A 24,262-nucleotide genomic window follows, 5' to 3' on the forward strand; every position below is an offset into this window, starting at 1 on the left:
AACAGCTCGAATGAGTTATAGGTGACGGTTAAGCCATTTTTCCACTAAACGGAATCTAGTACTCAACCTGATAACTTAGGGGAGAATTTTATGAGTTCTAGTCCATTCACTAAATCTTGTATATCAGACTTTAATTTTCAGCGTGAGGTTTAATTGTGTACGGCTATTATTAAAGTGTTATATTCGTCTCATGAGTACCACTTGTGTAAAACATTATTTGATCTTGAAGTTTTGTTACCGAAGAGTACTTAGAGAGATTACGTTTATCGAAAAGAAATGCTAAGCTTTTTATTTCATGTCTAGGATCGTCGGATGCGAATTGTGCATATAAGTTATTTCCCGCATTTCTCAGCCCTAGTGCCATTTACAACACAAGCCTTTGTTATCGTTGCTGTGACTTATCTCACTTTTCTGACAGTAACATCAGAACAAGCCCTTGAAATTCATCATACCAAGCAAAGCAAGATTGGGAAGAGCGTTCAGTACCATACAGGTGACAGTACGACTTCGCTCAGTTCCGCCACCATTTTGATGAGATCATCCCGGGGAAGACGGGTCTAAGGGTTTCCCCCCTGTTCCCCTACCATCAACCTCTCGAGATCACTTTCGGCTCGCTATGTATTTAGAGTGCCCCCATGCCGCAAAGACATTGTACATTTACAAATATCCATAACTTCTCCGGGATTCGAACCCGGCGCCTTCGGTATCGCAGTAGATTTACCTAAATACTATATCGTATGGACAGCAGTGTTTATTATCAATAGAATTATTGGAGCATTTCTGCATTTTACATTGAATAAAAACTTATATTGAGGAATATAATGATTTAATGCTAGCAGACCCAATATTCTATAAGAGTAGACCTACTGATCTTCTTCAGTCTGTTTATGCAACTGCAGACATTCTCAAAATGTTTTAGCAGAAATGGAATAAATGGAACGATCAAGGTATTCGCGATAAATTAACAGTAGAAGACTTATTTATTTGCCTTACACGATTCGAATATTTTAATGGGAAATTGCAAATTTCCAATAACTATTTATTATCTATAAAGATTGCTATCATTTTCTTCAGCGTTACTATTATACTAATAGTTGTTATTTTTTTTCCTTGTGTGTACGCCCATCCACACTGGAAAGGGCTGATTCTCAAGAATCAATTTCAACTCAAGTTTCTTAATATCTGAAATACGAGTTTTGCTATAAGAAAATTACGACTAGATGAAAAGGGGGTATTTTAAATTGAACTTAACTGAAATTCTGTAAGCCTAGTCTAACAGAAAAAAAAAAGAAGAACAAAAATATTTTTTAACAGAATTAATTGAGAACTCATATGTTCATACGAATACCATTTTCTAAAACGTTAATGAAATATGCTAAATTTTTATGTCATTCCCTAAAGGCATCATATAAGAATTCTGGTTTTCCCCATTGGGCCTAACAACTTCTCCATACCCATTACTGTATTCAGAGTTCAGATCAGGTTCTTCTCTTGATCAGAATATGTTTAGGTTCACGAATCGCGAATTCGTTATGGCCAGGAGAAAAAGGGCGCCTGTCGTTGGTCATAGGCATGAGAACCTATAGTAACAGTATAGACTTTCAGTTGAACAGATTTTAATGTGCCGCACCCCGCAAAAACATTATACATTGATAAACGTCATAGTCATCTCCGAGATTTGAACCCTGGTCTGTGGCATTATAGCCGGCTCCATAACGCTAACCATCATACCGAAAAGGGTGACCTAAACACTTTAGTCGTCCTAACGAGTGCACAAATATATCCTTTTGACATCTCCTGAGAAATAAGTAAAACAAAAGAACTAAATACTAAACTTATTCGCATTTGATTTACAGTTTGTTTTCCTCAACGCTAAATTTAAAATTTTACGGTTATTTCTATCTGAGATGTATTGGTTGGTTTATTTTCCTGTGAGCATGCATTTTTTAAAGAGATTCAATCATTTGCTAAACAGTCAAATGCATTTGTTTTATCTTTTTCCTAATTCTTCCGAGAGCGTATTCTTAATTTTTGGTTTCCTAGTCAACCTCGTGTTCAAAAATAAGCAAATGAATAAATAAAAAAACTTATAAATAAATAAAACAAAATCTGAAAGGATTCATATTTAACGGCTCACCATAAGTTTTGTTAAGGTTTTTTTATGATCTCGCTGAGTATCGCAATTTACCAATCTGCTCTTGGATTCACTCTTGCTAATAAACAGTTTCTGCATTTTTTAATTTATTGTTAAACATCGCTTATTTTGCCCTCACGCCACACAATATTCATTATCAAAATCATTAAATTGTCAAAAGCAGCATTTTTTTAGACATAATCTTAGGCGCAGATATCTCTTTACTGCCTTTGAAGGGAGAAACGATTAAATGAGCAGAACGTAGACCAGTAACCTCTCGTTCTGATTCAGGATTGATTATTTTCGGTATTGTGATTACTTCATCAGAAGTTAAACTCACTATGAACAATACAAGGATTTCAGAAGGGAATACCTTGAGCTTACACATATGGAAAAAGTACTTCAGACAGAGAGATTTTTATTAATTCTGCATATTACATGCCTCATTATGCCATGTTGAAGGAATCAACTACTACTAAGTTAATAGTCGTTTTTGATGCTTCAGCTAGAACAACGTCAGGACATTCATTACATGATATTTTGAGGGTTGGGCCAAAAGTTATGCAAGATCTATTTCCAGTTCTTCCGCAGTTCAGAACTTATAAAGTTGCAGTATGTGCCGATGTGGAGAAGATATTCACACAAATTCGTGTTCATCCAGAAGATGCAAATGGACACGAATAGTATGGAGTGGTAGTTCCTGTGAGGCCTTGAGTAGATTTAGATGTATTTAGATTAATAACGGTTACGTATGGAACTTGTGCAACATTTGTCTACAAAAGTAATAAAGCAACTTGCATTAGATGAGCAAGCCAGTTTCTATTTTGCATCAAAATTTGTCCTTCGTAACTATTATGTAGATGATTTACTTTCAGGATCCCAAACTGAAGAGGAAGCTAAAGTTTTAGCAGTTATCTGAAATGATAGAAAAGGGAGTATTCCACTTAGGGAACTGGATTTCTAAGAGTTCAGAAAGCGAAAGTGTTCAATATTAATTGGAACCCTCTAATGATGCATTCCATTCGCCAGAATGCATGAATGATAAGGAGCAACAAACAGAGCTATTTTATCAGAAATAGCCAAACTCTTTTACCCGATGGTATCGTTACCGTCAACAGTGATACACACGAAAATATCATTACAAGAGTTGTGAACTTTACAACTTGGTTGAGCTGAAATCCTTAACGAGAAGATAAGCAAACGGTGAAAACGTTTTTACTTAAAATTTCCCTTATTGTCCAGCTTACAACGTATGAGGTATGTCTGAAGTCCGAAGCTAATAACTATAGAAATTCATGCTCTTTGTGACGTTTCAGAAAAAGCTTATTGTGCAGTCCTCTATTTCAGAACAATTAGTTCTGATTCTTGTGAAGATTAGTCATATAAAACATAAAATCTGATATAAAAACCAGAACTGCTCCCTTAAAAAACCTAGTCTATTCCAAGATTAGGGTTATGTGTTGCATTATTTTTAACCAGCTTCTTACATGTAGGAGTAGTTTTATCATGCACAGAAGCTGGCAATTAATAGAACTTACGGGTAGGTACTCAAGGGTCACATTGGCCTTTCGTCCTAGCCTTGCCGTTGGACCGAGCCCGCCGTGTACCTAAAAGTTAGTTTTGGGAAAAATTTGGGCATAATATATCCTGATAGAAGGGTCTTCCTAATCAGTCCGTCTCTTAGGTCAGCAAGACATACCTTTTTAGATGCTTCGATTAAAAGTTTGAGATACCGTTCGTTCTAGAGCCTGGGTGGTGTAACAGGGAAGTTTTTGAAATCCCCTTTCAGCGATGCACTAGTCTCTAATAGATTCCTGATACCCTCATCCTTAGTATTCCCTAATAGTGGAGGAAGAGAGAGATTGCAACTATCCCACCAAATTATGCTGACGTAGTCTGTTGCTTCGAAGTTGATTTGGCATGGTGAAGTTTCGAATAGTTTTTCCCTTGGAAAGCGATCGAATTTTCAACAGTCGATGCAAGAGTTCCGTGATATGTCTTCTTTCATCCACAATGCAGGCAAGGATAAAATTTTCGGGCGAACAAAGGAAGAATGAATTACCGGAAAAAAAAGAATTAATTCTGATGAATTACTGAGTCGATATTAGCAGTTTGAATTAGGCATTGTGATATTCTGATGGATTCAAAAACTATCTTTGGACCGTCTGTGAAATTTTTGGTGGTTTTGATTTTGAATGACAGAACAATGTGACAATTCAAAATAAATTTTATCAACTGCCTATTTTCATCAGTGTGCTTTCATCAGTGTGCTCACGTAAAGTTTGAGAACTCGATTTGCTGTCGTCATGAGTGTAAGAGCGGACCATTATCATGAGCTGCTAAAATTTCTAAATTTGTACCTGACTTTATGGAACCAGAAATATCAGTAAGTAAAAGTGATCCTTGCTTAACACTTTTCTATCAACGTGAGGAAATTACGGTAGAAGCTATATCTTTAGCAATTCCAGTAGATGGACAAACCACGTAGTGTTTCCTTAAAAGATTGACTCTGTAAATCATTTCTTTTATTACAAATTTTTCTTCTTATTCTGTTTTTATCAATGACGTGACAATTGCCTGAATCAGTGGTCAGATACATAGCTACATACTGTATTTACAATATAAGTTATATTTACAATTACGCAGCATAACTTCATAATATTTGATAGTTAAAATCACCCTATAAATAAGTTTGTAGCAAAAATTACGAAATATGCCTACTTTTACTAAAAATTGTGTTTTTTGAGTTTTTTGGCAAACAACAAATAATTTGAAATTACAGGTTTTCAATTTTTTAGTGTTCCTCATGACCCAAAATTTATATTTAGCGTTTCAAAAGCAGTGAATTTAGTAATTATAAAAAATTGACAAAAAACAGAAAAATTTCACCATTTTTCAAAACTCTGAGAGCAATGCATGAATGGAAGATACAATTTTATTTGATTTTTTTTCCATTTTGCTTAGCTAGGTGATAAGGAAATTTTCCGGGGTATAGTGATAGAACAATAAATAACGGGGTTCTTTCGGCCCATCTTTATATATAAGATAAACAAAGAATATGTAAAAGATATAATTTAAATTAGCAATGTCAATTAAATTCCCTTCTCTATGTTAAAAATAGTAATCTCCTTTTGCACTGAGTTATTTCAAGACTAATCCATGTCATATAACTCTTACATAACTCTTATGATGTAAACTGAGCTAAAATTCAAACAGCCAATAATAATTTTACAACAGTATTAATTATCCAATTAAAGTACATTGAGAACCAAAACTAACTCAGTCTGAAGTAAGATTTCATCCTGAACATATCGCGCTCGCTTTCTACTCTTCGACCTAACTTGACTGCTGTCTGCTGTACTCTTTTTATTGCAAATCTATTAAAACTGTAAACATTTTGAAACAGGAACAAATAATGGGCCAACTTGTTTGTGGCCACAACATGTTTACTGAAAAAAAAAAATGCCAGTTTCCTCTTCATTATGGATTGCATTCTACGCAATCAAAATTCTTGCTCTTCATTGCGGATTCAACCTTCCACGTTCTACTCCATCAATATTGCAAACTCCCCTTTTTTCATTACACCTATGTATATGCTCAATATATTCATAGTTTGATTATTTCAGTCATTTTAAGCTCAAACGCTTTCATCACTAAGTAAGCAAACTCCTTCAAATAAAACAGCAAGCAATACGATTAAGTAAAAAACGCAAATTTCGCTCTTTTGCTGTCTTTTGCTTGAGTTCTCTCCTCATTATGGTTTGCGTTTAAATAACAAGAAGCTTATCGTGCAACAGATTTTTGAAAAACAATGCATTCTGTTATTTGAAGGAAGTTTGTATTGCTTCGTTAACATGCCTTGCTGAGAAATTATACCGAAAAGTAAAAACTTACTTTAAAAGAAAACATTTCTCAGCGAATTAAGGTTTGTTTGATAGAAAGAGAAAGGATTAGCATGTTTGAAGAACTTAAGCAGTGCGCTTTCTATCTTTTTCCTTACTTTAAGCTTAAAATCTGGAGAGGAGAAGTCTTAATCAATTACGTCTTAAGCATGTTCTAAAAGTTCAAAGTGCTTTTTGAATCTATGTCTTAAAATTTTCAAAGTAAATCAGTGATAAATGTAAATAATGAACACTATGAAAATAAAATAGTAGATGATAATATATTTTTTAAATTAATTTTGTATTTCAGACTTGCATTTAAAAAATATCGTTAATCTTTAAATTACTAGCTCAAGAATATACCGATATAAATACTAATGTAATAATTGAATGTGATAATTAAATTTGACGTGTAATTAAGTGAATGTAATTATAAACTACAGTGAATTAAACATATAAATATATACTACTTTTTAAATGGATTATGAAATTTCATGGTTAAAAACTCACTACTTTTAGTTAAGCATTGAATGCACATCTTCTACAATTTAAATGCTTTTTTTTTATATTTTAGTCATTTTGTCTTACGAATTTAATAAAAGTCCGCTGAAGATCATTTTATGGTCTTGGTGTAGTTCTGTTCATTTTGTTTATTTACTTGGAAATGTTGTAGAGTCATTAGGGTACTTTGAAAGCGGAATCGTTAAAAATATGCAATGCTATTGCCGGGACTGGGACCTGGACCTCTCGAATACTTGCCGAGTGTGCTACCGTTACACCACGAAGGCATGCAGAAAGAAAGGAGTCAAGGGATATACTAGAAATGTCATTCCATAAACTGTCTTAGTAGTATAGTTTTGCCCCTTATAAAAAGAAAATTTTAGAAAGTTGTCTTTTTTTCCTTTTATTAAGAACTGTTTTCCAATGAAAGAGGAAGTTATAATTGCGTAAGTCAACAGCACTTTACGAATACTCTGCATTTTATATTTCTTGAATTAGTGTTATTTATACAAACTCTCTTGTTTTGAAATTTAGTGTGGTGTGAAACATTTACTATGCAAACTTCCATGCTCAAGTACTTCTAACACACGCTGTTTTGACAAGTTTTATTTCTTTCAAGTTCAAAGCGTAACACAAAGTCATAAAAGTGCTAATAAAATTTAACGCGCACGGTTTGCGAACACCATTTGAGTTTATTAATTCTCTCAGTGGATGACTAATTTTGAAGTTCTTCAAGGATCATTAATTTGTTTTCGACCCATTCTTTCTCTACACGCTTCTACTAAATAGCCAGTTTCGGAAATCCGTGCTTTCCTGAAGTACGGAAGCCTTTTGTCTTACAGCATTAACTCTCTCTATGTGTGATGTAAACTTCATTTAATCTTCTTTCAGAGACTTTACCAGAAGAAAATGACATGCAGTTTTAGATGAGTTTCTCAGAAGCCAATGCCGTTAAATCCAGAGGACAAAAGTTGAGAAAACTAATGTTCTTAATGCATTAATTTTTAAATTTTTTGGTTTATTAATTTGATCAGTAAAGTATGTAAAAACATTTTTATAAAGGTAGTCTCTACAACAAAACAAGATATGTACAGGATGCGTACATAAAAGCGTAAGTGTTTATTGGGACAGTGGCAGCATCTTAAAAACTGTAGAACTTATACCTTTTGGCAGCTTTTTTAGAAGAAATTTATGTAAAAGTAATTCAGTAATATTTGTTGCCATAAGTTTTATATTTATTCATCACAACAAACATCATCTTTCTTCTGAGTTATCTAAATCTAAATTTTGGCATCCACGTGTTGTTCTTAATGTTCGGTAAAAGTCATGTTTTATTGGAGGTAATAATACTTTAATTCATCTTGCCTTTTTTTGTTTGTTTGTTTGTTTGTTGATGTTCTACCATTAGGATACAAGAATGATGTTTCTTGAGACTGCTGGTCTACCTCATCCTCGACAAAATTATATTTGAACTTAAAGCTTCTTGGGGTTGACCTGTCTAGTTTTATCCGCCGCATAGTAAGCCAATTGACTGTTAGTCCACTTGTTGATTTTTTTTTTTTTTTCCATTGGTAATCGCATCCTCCAATGGTTTAGTGCAGGGGTTCTCAACCGATGGAAAGCGTACCACTGATGGTACGCAAGAGAAAAATAGGTGGTACGCAAAGAAGCAAAGTATTTTAACTATCAAATTCAAAAATTAAAACCCCAACATCCTAATTGAGGTTTTTCTCTAACACTCGTAAATTTAGGCGATATGAGCTTTGTTCAAGGTCAGTAACCGCTTATATACTTTAGAAAGAGGCGAACGACCTGTCTCCATGGCAGAATTCGTGGTTCTTCCATGTTGTACATTTCACAAATATTCTTTTAGCCGTAGACATAACAGACATAACAAAATTTGCCATAAATGATGTTTTAAAAGGCGCGATAGAAACGGATGCTGTATTTAATAGGAAATAAAAATAAGTTCCTCCAAAAAACAAATTGTATCTCATTAATTCTCTTAGAGTTTATCGATTTATTATCATGTCAGCACTTTATATGTCGCCATTTCCGGGCTCATATTGCTCCATTTTTAATGTCAATCATTTTTTTACGTCGGTTTGCTGTCTCTAACAATAAGAATTTTGTCTTCTTCTTGCATTGTATTCAAATTTTTCTACGGAATTTGAGAATATCGTCGTCTGTTTTTGAAGAACTCGTAATATATTGTGCATTTAAATATTTTTGAAAAAATAATAAAACAAACCTATATTTTCAAAATGGAAAAATGGCTAGGATTGACTAAGCGGAAGAGTGACGATACATAGGTGATGGATCCAGAACAATCTACTAGCACTAAGAATATTGAAAAGAAAAGAAAAATGTTTCTAGAAAATATAATGAAAGTTATTTATCATTTGGGTTTACTTGGAATGGAGATGAAATGGACCCTCAACCTCAATGTGTTGTTTGCGGTGAACTATTATCCAATCAAAGTATGAAACCATCGTCTCTTAAAAGATATCTTGAATCTAAGCATGCCAATTTAAAGGATAAATCTGAAGACTATTTTAAGAGGAAATTATCGGATTTCAAAAATAGTAGACAAGTAATGAAAGGTTTTTGTTACTTCAAGTGAAAATGTTTTGGAAGCTAGTTACCTGGTAAGCCTAAGAATTGCTAAGACTGGGCAGGCTCACACTATTGGAGAAAACCTTGTATTACCAGCAGCTAAAGATATCGTTTTAACATTATTCAACGAAAAAGAGGTTTATGAACTTAATAATATTCCGTTATCAAATGATATTCGTAAGTCGATGAATTCATGAAATGAATAATTCCATAAAAAAACATTCAAAAAATAAAACACAGTGAGTATTTCGCATTGCAAATGGGTGAAAGTACTGATATAACGAACTTTGTTCAATTATTAGTTTACATACGTTTCGAAGAAGATAAACGAATTGTTGAAGAGCAATTATTTTGTGAATCTCTTCATGATAGAGCAACTGCAAGTGAAATTTTCAAAATAATTGACAATTTTTATGTCTGACAATGTCCTTCGAATAAGTGCATTGCCATATGCAGTGACAGAGCTCGGGCTTCAACAGGAAAACATTTCGAAGAGATTTCTCAAATAAAGAAAGTCGCACCTGAAACTAAATTTACAACGAATTTTTGTTTAACAAACTCGACGATTTCAAAGTGAGCAATGGCAAAACGGTACAGAAAAAAACAAGTTTTTTATCTCCAGAGCGCGAGACTGTGGATAGGAAATTCTAAAGATATGCTCATTTTAAAATTATTTCGCAATATTGCTGTTGAATTGAATTTTATGGTTTAAATACGAAGAACATGATATTTAATAAATAAAGGTAACACACAAAAGACTAAAAAAGCGTCCCTTTGGGCGTAATGTGAAATCAGAAAGCATTCAGATTTTTTTATTATCATTATTATTTAATATTTCTATTCAGAAATTGAAAAAAATCATTGTAAAATGTAGTGGTGGTACTAAAGATTTTCAATTTTTGTTTAGATGGTACGTGTTAGTGAAAAGGTTGAAAACCGCTGATTTAGTGAAAAGGAAATCTTTTGGTGATTCATTTCAAAGACGCTGAAAGCGGTTTTCTTTTTTTTTAATTATAAAATACCAATCGCCAGAATTATATATACACAGTTTTTTTTTTCCTCAAAATTTGCGCATAATTTAAGCTTAAATGATTCAGCTTTCTGCTTTCACCCTGAAGCAATTTTAGTAAACTTAAAATAGTTTTTATATTTCGAATGTGTCGTGTACATCATAATTTTTAGAAAATCCTTTACATATAATTTAATGTGTTTAGCTGAACACGATGACACTTCCTGTGAACCTCACGATCCGCGTATTATAGGCCAAACATACATGTAACCCTCGCTAGCCTTTAACTCAAAACAAACAAGAATATATACATATTAGTTTCATATGTAATAAACCATTGATGTGGAGAGTTTGGGAAATCGTAATGCTTTTTATAAATCAAATCTAAACGCGTACATTTCGTCTGAAGCTCTTAATTTAATCATTAGCCATACTATTACGGGCAATTTATGCATTTCGCAAGCGTTCGTCGTCTTTAACTTCCGCCGTATGTTTTTCTTTTTCTGTTGTAGATTTTTTTTTATTACCAAATAATCACATTTTTGACAAATATGTTTTGAATGCTGCTTAAAGTATAATGTAAATTTTGGGGAAAATATATGGCAAATAGCATAATAATATCTGGTAATGAAACTATTCCTTTACTGGTACAATTTGCTCTCATAATGTTTTTCAACATACAGTTTATACGTTTTTGAAATAGAAAGGTCTGAAGCCAAGTATCAGCGTCTGAGTTTATGAACTCTTGTATAATGACTCGAAATAGCAAGAAATGAACTTGTAGAGTCATTTGGTTTTTTATTATTTTTTTAAGCAGGAAACACGGAAAATGTGCAATGCCCTCGCCGAGACTCGAACCTGGACCACTCGAATACGCGCCGAGTGTGCTACAATTAAATGCGAAGGCATGCAGAAATTAGAGAGAAAATACCTTATATACCCCCCTTTTAAAAAGCGACTGGACATTAGCGGATCGTCAAATTCTGGTGGTGAAGAATAATCATCCACCATCTTTTAGTTCAGACACCACTGTAGAATTATTAGGACTTTTTTTTTTTTTTTTTTTTTTTTTTTTTTGACATAAGAAACACGAAATATGAGCAGTGTCCTAACCGGGACTCGAACCTGGACCTCTGGAATACGTGCCGAGTGCACTATCTTTACACCAAGAAAAAAGGAGAGAGAAAATACCTTGTAAAATTATATGTTTTATTACAGGGAAATCAATATAATAAATAAATAATCTAATAAAATATTCAACAGTTTGAGATCTTATTCCCTTGATGTTATTTTTCAGTAGTCGTTTTTTGATAGCGCATACTCATAATCAACCCTCTTAAAACAATACTTTGTTTATGATGGTCATTAAGCTTGTACAAATTTTTCATCACCTTCTTTCTTTGAGAAAAGGTTATATTGCATTTACAATGTCGTAAACAATCACAAATTTATCATCAAATTTCTTTGCAGAAATTAATCTCTTATTTCTATTTTTAAATATTTTACCTTGTATTCTTTCTAGTGTTTCAGTATTTTTATACAATTTACCAAGATTCCTGCTACCTTTCCTTTCAACTTCTCGGTCATTTGCATAATTATCTATATTTTCGTTACCTGACCATATATCACAACCATTAAATCTTCTTGATTTTGGATAAAATGACTTATCACTTTCACTGCTCTGTTTTCTATGACATTTTTATTTCTTATACCCTTACAATAAATCTATTTTTATAATTTTAAGAAGTCAGAATTTTTAGAAAAGAATCATTTATTTATTTATTTATTTTAAATATCACATAAATTTTGCAAACACTTCAATTCAATATTTTCTAAATAGCAGTTCTAAATAGCAGAAGTAACAGTTATGTTGCGTTTGCGTGTTGCCAGCAAGTATCGGAGAATAATAATAATTTAGTCTTTACTTTTGTTTATGTAAAAAGAAGTATTGATAAAAAGTGGATTCATTCACAACGGCTTCTGAAATTATTATGCAACATATTCAGAATTTATAAGAAAAAGGACTGTCTTATTTAGAAAAACGAAGCAACAAGTAAATCCTTTAATAACCAAGGAGACTATTATTTAGTACATTGAAATTTGCAAAAATCAGAAAATATCAATGAATAGACTTAACCGCTTTGGCTAACTGTGCGACTGAAATGCCAAAATAAACCGACGGACATAAGGTGATATATATATATATATATACATATCATTTTCTTAAAATTTCGTGTATGTATCAATTATCAAGTTATAGTTACATAAATTTAAACATATAATTTCAATTATCATTAATAATTTCTATCATTGCATTTAAATTGTTAATAGTACGAGTGTAACTGCTTGAGGGAAAGCAGTTTAAAATATAAACAATTTGTTTTATATAAACATTACCTTATAAATACCTTTCATAATACAGGTAATTTTTGTTGTTTGACTTCTGAATTAGTATTTGTTCGGCGTGTTATTGTGTCTTAAATACAGGTAATTAAATCAGAAAGTATCCTTGATCACAGTAACATTTAGATTAAATTAAGTAAAAAACATGATATAGTTACATAAATCTCCTAAGTTTTTAAAATTAAGATAATTTAGATAACATTAAATTCAGATTACGTATGCATAGATTTTCAAGAAATAATTTATCTATTGTGTTATCGGAAATGCTAACTACAAAAATAAAGTAATATTGTAAAAAGTAATGTCAGTGGGCCGTTCTCATTTATTAATGCTAACTGTCTTTCTATTATTATTATTATTTACAAAGCATTAATGCTAATAATCATCCTGCATTACTTTTACTTGCCAATACTCCCAATAGCTTTTTATGTGAAGGTTCTGCAGCATTCTAAATATATTGTAAAATGGGATCAACCTGTTTTTATACAATTATTCTATAATCTATTAATATATGGTTCATATTTTAATCTTGTTAATTCATTCTTATATAATTTTGATATAATATATCTAAAATTTAGCAAGCGTGTAAATCTTTGCACATTATTTACATTTTGTCTGAGCTTTTCGCTTCATTCCTGCTGCCTAATTATACAATAAATGTCTATGTTACAATAAAGTTATGAATAAATTAAATCTCATAGTCATAGATATCATTTAAACATATTTTATTTGTTTATTTACTTTTTCTCTTTCGTTAAAAAGAAGAAAGAAAAAAAGAAAACGTAAAAACTAATTTATTTTATTTTAATTTTCGAGGAATCTGCTAGTGCTTCACCTTTTCCAGTAACATTCGATACTTTTTAAATTACAGACTTACCTTTTTTTTCTTATAATTACATATACAAATTTTCTTTCTTATTGTCAAGCTCAGATCAAATTTTTGCCTTTTTAATTAGGCTAAAAATGCAGGTTTTATTGAGGTTTTCTTTCTTACATTACGAGAGAAAAATTTTATGTATTAGAACAGAAAGAAAGGCTAAAGAATTATTTAAACTCACATGCAATCAGGAAAAAAAAAGAATAAGTAATTATGAATTGCCTTTGGGTTTACGCCTTTTTTAGCTAACATTTAGGAACGATGCGGCGAGCACAAAGGAATTATTTAAAATAAAACTGTTTCTACTTTTATTTCTGTTTGTCATCACCAGATGGAGCCGTAATACTGAACTAAAATTAATTAAAAAATTGATCTGAAACAGCTGATTAACTAGTAATCTCTCGCAGCGTTTATTTTAGCGAATATTTTTAATTAAATGATAAGCATCAAAAGAAAGAAGAAAAAATAACTGTTTAACTAATAAACATTGCCACTAATTAGTTACATTATTCGATTAAAAAAAACTGCTTTTGGTATTCTTACTTTCCGCATAAAAAGGAGTGAAAAACTGAACTAACTTACTGTTTGATGCTAATTGCCTTTTAATTAAAAGTACACTAAACTAATATTTCTCAACATCTTTATTAGACTTTTTTTTTACTATTTCTGATTTGTTTTTATTTTTATATATATGCATAAAAAAAGTAGACGTAAAAGGTTGATGCCATATACTATTCCTAAAAAGCTTGGAAAAGCAGTTTACTCCAATATAATTATTTTTGTATCAGTTAGACCAGCAATTGTCAACCGGGGTACGCAAGAAAAACATAGGTGGTACGCAAAGGAACAAACATTTTTAATAATTAAATTCAAAACATCTCCTGAAAAAAAGAACAACTGATAGAAATTTCCTGTAATCGAACTAAATAACACACTTGGTACCATTTGGCTGGGAAAAAAAAAAAAAAAAAAAAAACCAAAAAGAAGAAGAAGAAGAAATTAAAGGCATTTCAATCAAAACTATCAAATTTTTATTGCCTTTTTGCGCAACCTATATGTGTGAACAAGGATTTTAGAACAAAATTAAAAGTGGATTCTAATTTATGTTTAAAGTTAAGTGAAAAAAAAACCAGACATTAAGAAACTGATCTTTCTTTAACAGACCCAAATTTCACACTAAAGTTTAGAATTAAAGTATTATAACTTAAATTCTGATAATTAAAAGGGTAGCGAATTTTTAATCTAATATTTTTATACGTGCATATTTAATACAAATAGCCAGTAGGTGGTGCAAATGGCAAAATATATATTTTTTTAATATTTCTATTCAGAAATTGAGAAATAATCATTGAAGTGGTGGTACTCAATTTTTTCAATTTTTGTTTAGATGGTACGCGTCAGTCAAAAGGTTGAGAACCGCTGAGTTAGACTCTTCACCGTTTAGAACGAAAGCATAGCATTTAATAATCTGGTAGTCAGATTTAGGGAGGGAGTTTACGCATTTATATTTTCAAGGTTTAAGAAATATTCAACGAAAACAGAAGTGTTTATAATAAAATTTCGATTAAGGTTGTTTGTGATAGATAAATATATCATGTCCATGAAAGAAAAATTATTGCTTAATGTCATAAAATTTTACTGCTAAACGCCTAATATATACAGTGAACTCTTCTGTGGCAACCTCTTTTCCCTAAGACGTCCCTCTCTGAAAGTGACCAGTATTTCTGAAAACTTAAATAATCATCTAGAGTAGAGTTTCTTAAACTGTGGGTTGCGATTCCAGTTGGAGTCGTGGGACCTGCAGTAAGGGGTCGCCCAAAAATTTTAGCAATTTTGATATTTCTTTAAATTATTATAATAATTTTCTAGTTACCAAATATTTTTGCATAATGTATCTGAAAATAGATAAAGATATGACAATACAGACAAAAAAATTTCGCCGCTTTTTTTTTTATAATAGAAACATTCATTTTACTTTAAAAATTGAAGTTAATGACCTAAAACTGCAATAGTATTGTTGCGTGCGTACGGGTTCGTTATGAATTGAATGCACAAGTCCGATGAAAAATGAACAAAATTTATTATTATCACAGCAAATAAAAACACAATGCTTAAATTTCCTTAGATATTCGTACAGTATTACAATATCTCACAGTAGTTATCTCTTAACTACTCAAACGTTCAACAGAATTTAATTCAAAACAGCTAGAGAAAGCTATCCGCGAATTAGCTACAGACAACAAGAGCAGTTTTCTAAACAAACTCTTAAAACAACAACTAACTGAATTGAGAGGTTTTCCTCCTTTTTATAAGCTTTTTAAATCACGCGCGAGATTGTTCTAGCAATTTCTCGAAATCAAAAAGGAGATAGTTATTTATTAAATGTTACATGCACGAGCTATTGTATTTTTAATTTTCCGGCTTAGCTTTCTTTTAATATTCGTCACGCGCTGTACTGCACGGGGAATAAAACAATTTTATTTATAATTCTACTAATATTAGCTATTTAAATACCATATCAAATCCGTAACAGTACGTAACGTAAATATTAAATACCAAATCCGTAACAGTATATTATAGTACAAGTGAAGAAACTGACAGTTTCACTCACGCATGTGTCAGAATTGTTCAATGCTTATGGGGGTCCCACAAAATTTTGTAAATATTATAGAGTCCCTACACTAGAAACCCTGATCTAGAGGATTCACTATATATTCTGATTAATACTCCTTCAAGTATTGTAACTCCTGTACCATTCTATTTAACAATACAGATCGTTCTGTAACGACTCCTAAAAATATGAACCTCATATCTTTCATGTCAAATTTATTGATTCAAAATAATAAATGAACCTCAACTGTTATCACTTATATCTGTTCTTTATTTTTAGGGATTCTTTTGGTGGAAGTGGCGTGGCTGATTGTTGGCGTGGTTTGGTTGGGAAAACATTATACTACCTGTCCAGTTGGATTGGCGAAAAGAGCCGTTTTAGGTATATTGTTCATTTATTAGCTTCTTTCTGTTTAGTTTGATTTAATAAATATGTAGTTTTCCTGACTAAACAATTATTCTATTTTCTCAGCATTAGAATTAAACTGTCAGTTCTCTGTAATAAATAAACTTACCTACTTTTCATTTTTATATTGACTATCATATCTTTCAGACAGAAAAGGAAAAAAAGTATTCCAGCTTATGAAAAACTACGAAATTTTCTTTCAGTCAATTTCAAACGTAAAGGCTCATTATATCTTGTACTTTATTCCGTTGAAAAATCCATTTCAGACTGTCTCTTAAAGCCCGCTGCCGAACTTTAAGCAATAGGAAAATAGTGTTGTAGAATTTTTGCTCTTTTAGAGATGTTTAGTTATTTCATTTGCAAATAAAAGCGAAATATTAAGTGAAAAAGCGTTTAAAAGATTTTCAAAATTCTTTAATTCCTGGTCAATCTTTGATAAATTAAAATGAAATCAAGGAAGAAATTTATTGTTCTAACCATTATGATATCAAAGACAGATATAAGTCTTGCTTCTGCGCTTATCATAGTTTTCACAAAAAAACTCAAATTGTAATTCATATCTGAACTGAAATTGTAAAATGTATGTAAATCTTGAGGTAATAGATGTGTTTCATTATTCTTATTATTTTTAACAGATATCTCTAACTCGTTTTGATTGCAAACGGGCAGGTCTTGTTTTTCTCATGTGTAACGTGAATGCGAGTCAATTTCCCATAAAAAGACCTCCAAGAAAGAATTCCCCTTAAGCAGATAGCTGTTGAGGTCTTTGTTATAATTTGAACAATTCTAATACTTTAATGAGCAGCATCCTGAGCATATTTAGCAGAATGTTTGGTGCTAGACTCATTAATCTTTCACTAAGCCGTGGTTATACAGTTTAATGCTGTGGTTAAAACAAACTGGAAAAACTGTGTATTCATTTATTCCTTGTTGTAGATTTACTCACTAACGTGGGTAGAAGTATAATTTGTGCAACATTTATTGAAACTTATTTGGAACAACAGAAATGATTCAGGATTACGGGAAGCAATGTTAGTTCGTACCAACTTTTCTCGTAGCCTTTGATTTCAGCTGTATAAGAGCAAACTTGTTGCGTATTATTTTTGTGTCGAGGTTACATTTATTCAAATGGTGATTACATGTCGGCTATAAGAAAAGAAACATGAGAGATGATAAATTTTCAAATAAACGGCACAGGTCTTGAAAGTTCGGAACACTATTTAAATTTACATCTTCCGAAAGTATGCTCTTAAATTATAAAATTTAAAGCTTCTGGCATTATTATTTGCGGGAAAAGTACACTCTTTCTTCCATTATGACATAAGTCTACAGTATTTTTGCTTTCTTTATAACATGCATTTCTCGATCCACAACCGTTTCCTATTATTTTCACCGCTTCATCGATTAATGACAAAGAAATGTGGGTGTTAAACATTATAAACCTAGAATTTTCAATTATTTCAAAAATGATTTCTTTATGTTATAAGGTATATCTTCCGCTTTCCTAGCGTGCTCTCGTGGTGTAGTGGTTCCAGAAGCCGGTATTCCAGAGGTCCGTGGTTCGATTCCCGGCGAAGGCGTTGTTAATTTTTTAATCTCTCTTGCTTCCAAAAAATCCTAATGTCTCTACAATGTTTTCTCGTAAATGTTTTATAATTTGCCCGAGTTCATATTTTTTTTAATTTAATATGTTTAACTTGTTTTATAAGTATGCTTTTCCTTTTATATTTAAATTGATTCTTTTCTTTTAAAGTTCGTCAAAAGTATTAATTTATTACTTCCCCTTATGAACTCGATTTTTCACATGAATGTTGAAATCTCGATACAAATTCCATTCTATATGCAATGCTTAAAATAACCTACGATCATCTGGTACATTTTATTAAGCTCATAAAAGTGCAGTTTTTTTAGCAACAGAATTCCCTGTAAATCATTGATATTAATAATTTTAATAATATAATTGATATAATAATAATAATTGATACGAATAATAATAATTCTCGTTTCACGAAACTATATATGAATTCAGAATTTATTGCTATCGAACATTTACTTATTAGTAATATCTGGTTACCGTTGGACCTTTTTAAAAATTAGCGATATCTGTGTTTCATATTCGAACATTAGAGCCTAAGGGAAAGAAAGTTTTAGCAAAGCAGGAGTTGCTTTCAATCAGACATCTATAAGAACAAGACTGTTTGATATCTTTACGTACTTGGATTTTTATTTATTGTTTTCGAAAAGGAATGAATAAAGATCCAGAGATATGTAAAAAATCTTTCAGATGCAGAGCAACAATGAACTTATTTCTTGAAGAAGCTGCATTAGCTATTGTTTCAAAAACGGAAAATGGAAATGACTAAGAGGTAAACTTGAAACTGGAGAATCGTCCATTATTTTGTGAGCAATATATCTAATTTTTTTTTTAAAGTTTAAATAATTTTTTCCATCTTTTTTAGTCTCGAACATGTATTTTACATCTTCGAAGAAATACAGTTAACTAACGCTTCGTATTGAAGTTAAATTTTTTTTTTTTTTTTTTTTTTTAACATAACATATCCGCTTTCATTTAAGTAAACCGAGCGCAAGAAGAAATCTGCCCTCTTGACCGATGTTCGCGGTATTTTCGTCGATTTGTTTTCGCAGACTAATAATGGCAAACGAAAAAAATTGCATGCATTTTTTTGGGGAGGGGGATGACATTCCTGATTTAGTAACTAATGGAGTTGTCAAGAGAGTTCTGAATTAAGCCACCACTGTTACTGATTGTTTCCTACTTTTTCCCATATGTAATTTTCAAGCCTTAACTATTAAGAATAATGTATTTTAATTCAGTATTATTATTATTGATTTGTAACAAAAAATAAAATATGTAAAAAGCTTAAAATTATAAAATAAAATTTTTTGCCGTGTACGAACACGAACATTACAACAGCAAAAAATTATTTTATACCTCTTAGTGCATTTTACAAAAACAAAATTAGTTTTATATACCGTTTTTACCTGCCTATTTTTCTCCTTTTTTATACTGCTTTTATCGTCCGAAAATTGAGAGGAGAAAATTATGCGAATAATTTAATTTATGAAGGACGCGGTTACAGTAAGAAGTTAACAAATGAAACGTAGTCATGGGTATCAGATAACTATCACAATATCTTTCCTTTAAAAGAAACCTACATTGCAATAAGAATCTATCGTAATATTAACATTGCAGTATCTAATAATATATCTTCATTTCTACTTTCCTGTAACTTGAATTAGCCCATTCTTATTGTTCTATGTGCTACTCCTTAGGCCTCAAATCATTCATAAATAATTAGAGAAGATAAATGTACAGCTGACTCAGCGAAATCATAGACTGAATGTCAAATTGTGTTTGCTTCGCTGTGATTGGTCGATTCTTGTATCATAAAGTTAAAAAGTTAAAGGTTCGGCGTGACCTTCGCTAGAAGTTTACGAAGGTTTGTCTTTGTTAGTAAAATGAAAACAATCACTATCTTGACGAATCCATTTAAAAGATAGTTCGTTCTTTGAACGTCCTGATGAGGAGAATAGTTAGGCGAATATTTTTAAACTTTTTAGAATCTGGTGCCTAAAAGCTACGGAGTGTGAATACGCAAGGAAATATGCCTTTTATTTTGTTCACTTTAGCTTATTAAATGGGGGAAATAAACAATTAAAAAAACAGAATGCAGGAAAATTATTCCTTTTATCAATATAGCAGATATAGATATATGTATACATTCAAAGTCTTTCTATTTATCCCATGTCATATTTTAACATTCAACATTTAAATTACTATTTAATTATAAAAATAACCTCATTATCTTTTGGAATTGCGAGGTTGCTAACAATAAAAGAATAAATCCGTATTCTGGAAATTTTTCTTTTTAAATATTTTTTTTAAATCTAACTACAGAGTAAGGTTTGAAACAATACTAATTAGTTTGACCATTACACAAATATTTGCAGGAATTATGCAAATCTAAATATATAAATAAGCCAATTTTTAAACATTGAAAAATTCCTCATGAAATATTGTATTGACATCTTATGTACGTATACGTGAATATTCCAGAAGAATCGGCCTATCAGCGGCAGAGCGGTAGTGTCGCTGAACACTGGTAGTTCGATCCAAGGTTCGAAATCAGCAAACGGGCTGGCTGCATGGGCGTTTTCGTGGTTTTCCCCATGTGTAACGTGTATACGAGCCAATTTCTCTTAGAAAGTCCTCCATGAAGTCATCCCTCCCCTTAGGCAGATAGCCCTCAAGGCTTTGCCATAATCACACACACTCCGGAAGAATCGAGTCGGTGGAAGGGGATTAAAATGTTTTCAAAATTTGACTCAAATAAACAAAATAAATAAATAAAACTAAATAAAATCATTTAAAAAGCCTTACCACAATTTATCAGATTAGACAAAGATAAAGATTTGTTTTAATATAGAAATGATGTTATACAGTTTTCGTTTGGGGAGGAATTATCAAAGGTTCTTCATAAAAGTAACATTCCAAAATTTTTAGATTCCTAACTTAAATCAAACAACATAGACGTTTGAAAAAGCTCTTTGCCTGCATATTCTGAGGCAGATACATAACTGCGGCTTCTTAATCATATAAGGTAAGAACAATTTTCTATTAAATATACCGATCTTCGTAACAACAATATACTGAGAATAAAACAATAAGGTAAATTGATAAGACAATACTGAAAAATATGACATTTCCCAGAAAGATTGTTTGTATTATATATTGAGTTAATAAAAATGAGCAAAAGGAATATTATATTTACCACTTTTTGTAGTTAATAATTTTCAGAGAAATAAATCACAAAAAACTAAAATTCACCTAACGTATGCTGAGAGATAAGTTGGTTGGTTAACTGATCGTAGTAAATCGTGTAGATGCATTGCCCATAGGAAGCATACCTTCGTGGAGAAATTTCTAATAAAATGAGCTCACATCCACACTACACACAGGGGGAAAAACAACATATTTGTGAAACACCAAACACCAAGTAAACTTGTAGAGTCATTAGGTTAATTGGAAGCAGAAATGATGAAAAACATGCAACCGCCTTAGCCGGGAATCGAACCACCGACCTCTGGAATACCGGCCCAGCGTGCTACCGTTACACCACGAAGGCACGCTAGGGAAGTGGGAGAAATACCTTATATACTCCCCTTTTTAAAGGGCAACTAGGGTTTTAGGGGACCTAGTCGCCAAATCCTGGTTGCGGAGAATCATCCTCCACAACCCGTTTAGTCCGGCGCCACTTGTAGAGTCATTAGACATATTTTTGGAAGCAGGCATGTTGAAAAATGAGCAACCGCCTTCGCCGGGAATCGAATCACTTACTTCTGGAATACCGGCCCAGCGTGCTACCGTTACACCACGAAGGCACGCTAGTGAAGTGGGAGAAATACCTTATAAACTGACACTAATCAATTATATCTTATAATTCACAGGGCCATTGTTGGACCTCAGCCAATAAGATAAGATGTTTTTTTCATTAATGACACAATTTTCCAAAAATTGTTGTATACTATAAAAAATTAAATGAATGAATGAGTGATTTAAATAAAAATTTACATAGATACCTTTTTGAAACTAGGTTAATAAATATTAGAACATTTAAAAACAAAAATCATTAATTGCACTCTTTGTTTTTTCTCCAAAATTCTGTTACCTCAAAAGAAAGCATTGGGGAATTTTATCATCATAGCAATGCATTTTGCTGAACTTGATGCGTAAGAAAGGGCTTTTTCTTGCTTGGTAAACGCTGACTATCTTCAAAGAAAAATATACAGAATTTTCTCTGAGGAGGAGATTTCAAAGTTTAGGGATAGGAAGGATTTTTTCTTCCTCAAACTAGTAGATTCAAAATGCAACAAAAATCTAAAAACAAAGATCGACTGCGACATAATGGAAATCATCCAGCCTAAACAACTGAAATTGTTAAATGCAGGTCTGACATAAGTGCAGCGAAACAAGTAGAAACATATTTTGTGTACAGTGTTTAAATTATCTTCATATTAATAAACAGTTTTATTTTTTTGTAAAATATAATAATTCTTAAACTGATCTGTAGCTCAATGTGATGAGCTAAAATGATGATGTACTAAAATGAAATATTTCAATTTGACATATAAATTAGAATGCACCACTTGACTCAAAACATATTAGGAGAGAATAACGTTTCGATATATGACGAAAATAAGGGTGTAGAAGGGACAAAAATGATCTTTGAGATGCATCATTAAACTTCGATAACTTACGAAAGCTTTTTTTCTCTTACACTGAAGAACTAGCAATTACTATTTTATGACATCCAAAATATTTGCGATCTGTAATAGGAAAATTCCCTCTGCGTTGCTAGGAAACCTCAAGATTTATCTTGATAAACAAACATCTCAAACAGTAATTTCAGCGGATATCTCTGAACTGGGCTCATCAGGACATGACTGAGATTTCAAAAGCCGAAAGTAACATTAAAGGACAAGACATGAATTCTGAATGAATAATTCTCCATAAAATGAATGGAAAATTAATAAAAATGTGCTTGTCAAAACTCGAAACAATTACTCAGTTTTTTAAATAAAGTTTCGAAAAATAGTTCATCAAAATCTTCATATGTTAACGCAAAGGCTTTGAATTTAAATATAAATAATTTAAGGTTAGAGAAGCAAATTTTATTTATAAGGAACATATAAGGTTATCAAAGATATCCATTCTAAAATTGTATTTTCAACAATATTTTAATACACTTCTTATATACGTTCTATCATTTACAGAGTTGTAAATTTCTGCCAGTATATAAATTCACTTGATATCATTAAAATATATATAATTTTTTTATAGATTTTTTTTTATGTTGCATTTAGGATAATACCTTTAAGGTTTATTTCGTTTGTACTTCAAATTATAGTCACATGTTTCGTATATAAGTGTTTATTTCTTATGTGGATTGCATTTTTTTTCGATTCTCAATCCAACAACGTTTAAATTGTATAAATAGTTCAAGTAGAACGTAATATTTGGGCAAATACGCGACCGAATTGCCTTGGTGACAATTTTTGTCGTCAAGTTCGCTGCATCTCGCGACTTCTGGAAGATTCGGAAAAGCACACTTTTGAAGCCCGACGACCGATATTTTCCAAGCCTTAATAAATGCATTCATATCTGTGCTTGTTCTATACTATTTAAATACGGCTCCTAGGGCTATGACGAATTAGTTGTTAGTCAGCTATGAGAGATAGCTAATTTGCGTTTTAGAGTTTACTCTGTGAATGATTTTGGAAATTTCTGGCATTTCGCTTGCGTAAAAAAGTAATTGCTTAATATTTGCGTTCTTCTTCACTTATTTACAATTTTTTGTCTGTGTGTTGTAATTTTTATAATAAATTGTCAGTTTCTTCCTGCTCATGCGGAGTGATTATTTAAAGAGACTGCGACGAAATCGGTAGCTCAAAACAATATACATCAATAACCTATAACTATTTCATTTCTCACTCAATCACTGCTTGTTATTCAAAGTTTGAGAAAGATTCATATGAGACGGAAAATTTCACTTACGAACCGAAAGAAAGGCATAACTGAACACGTCAAATTCATAATGAGTTTGGCTTTGTATCGCTTTACAAGACAGAATAGCTTTTTGTGCCACCGATCAATTTCCTGAGTGGTAAAATCAGTTTTTATTATATGCACCCAATAGTCATTTATATGTATAGAAATTACTTGAGTGTAAATGTCAGTCGTACAATAGTAAAATGAAAAAATAATATTAATAAATGAAATTTAAATGTTATTTTAGAAAAAAAT

General features: G+C 31.6%; 1 protein-coding gene across 2 annotated transcripts in view; it reads left to right on the forward strand.

Moving 5' to 3' along the window:
* The window catches only part of inaE (inactivation no afterpotential E), a 295,275-nt gene that overhangs the window by 150,193 nt on the left and 120,820 nt on the right, over positions 1 to 24,262 (forward strand). For both annotated transcript variants that reach the window (XM_085808531.1, XM_085808532.1), the window contains exon 3: positions 16,312 to 16,413. In XM_085808531.1, coding sequence (XP_085664657.1) covers positions 16,312 to 16,413 — 102 coding nt within the window. The remainder of the gene's footprint in view (positions 1 to 16,311; positions 16,414 to 24,262) is intronic.

This window comes from Stegodyphus dumicola, chromosome X1, assembly GCF_044657685.1.
Source record: "Stegodyphus dumicola isolate Sdum_Otavi_A_Nest chromosome X1, ASM4465768v1".
Classification (NCBI taxonomy): Eukaryota; Metazoa; Arthropoda; class Arachnida; order Araneae; family Eresidae; genus Stegodyphus; species Stegodyphus dumicola.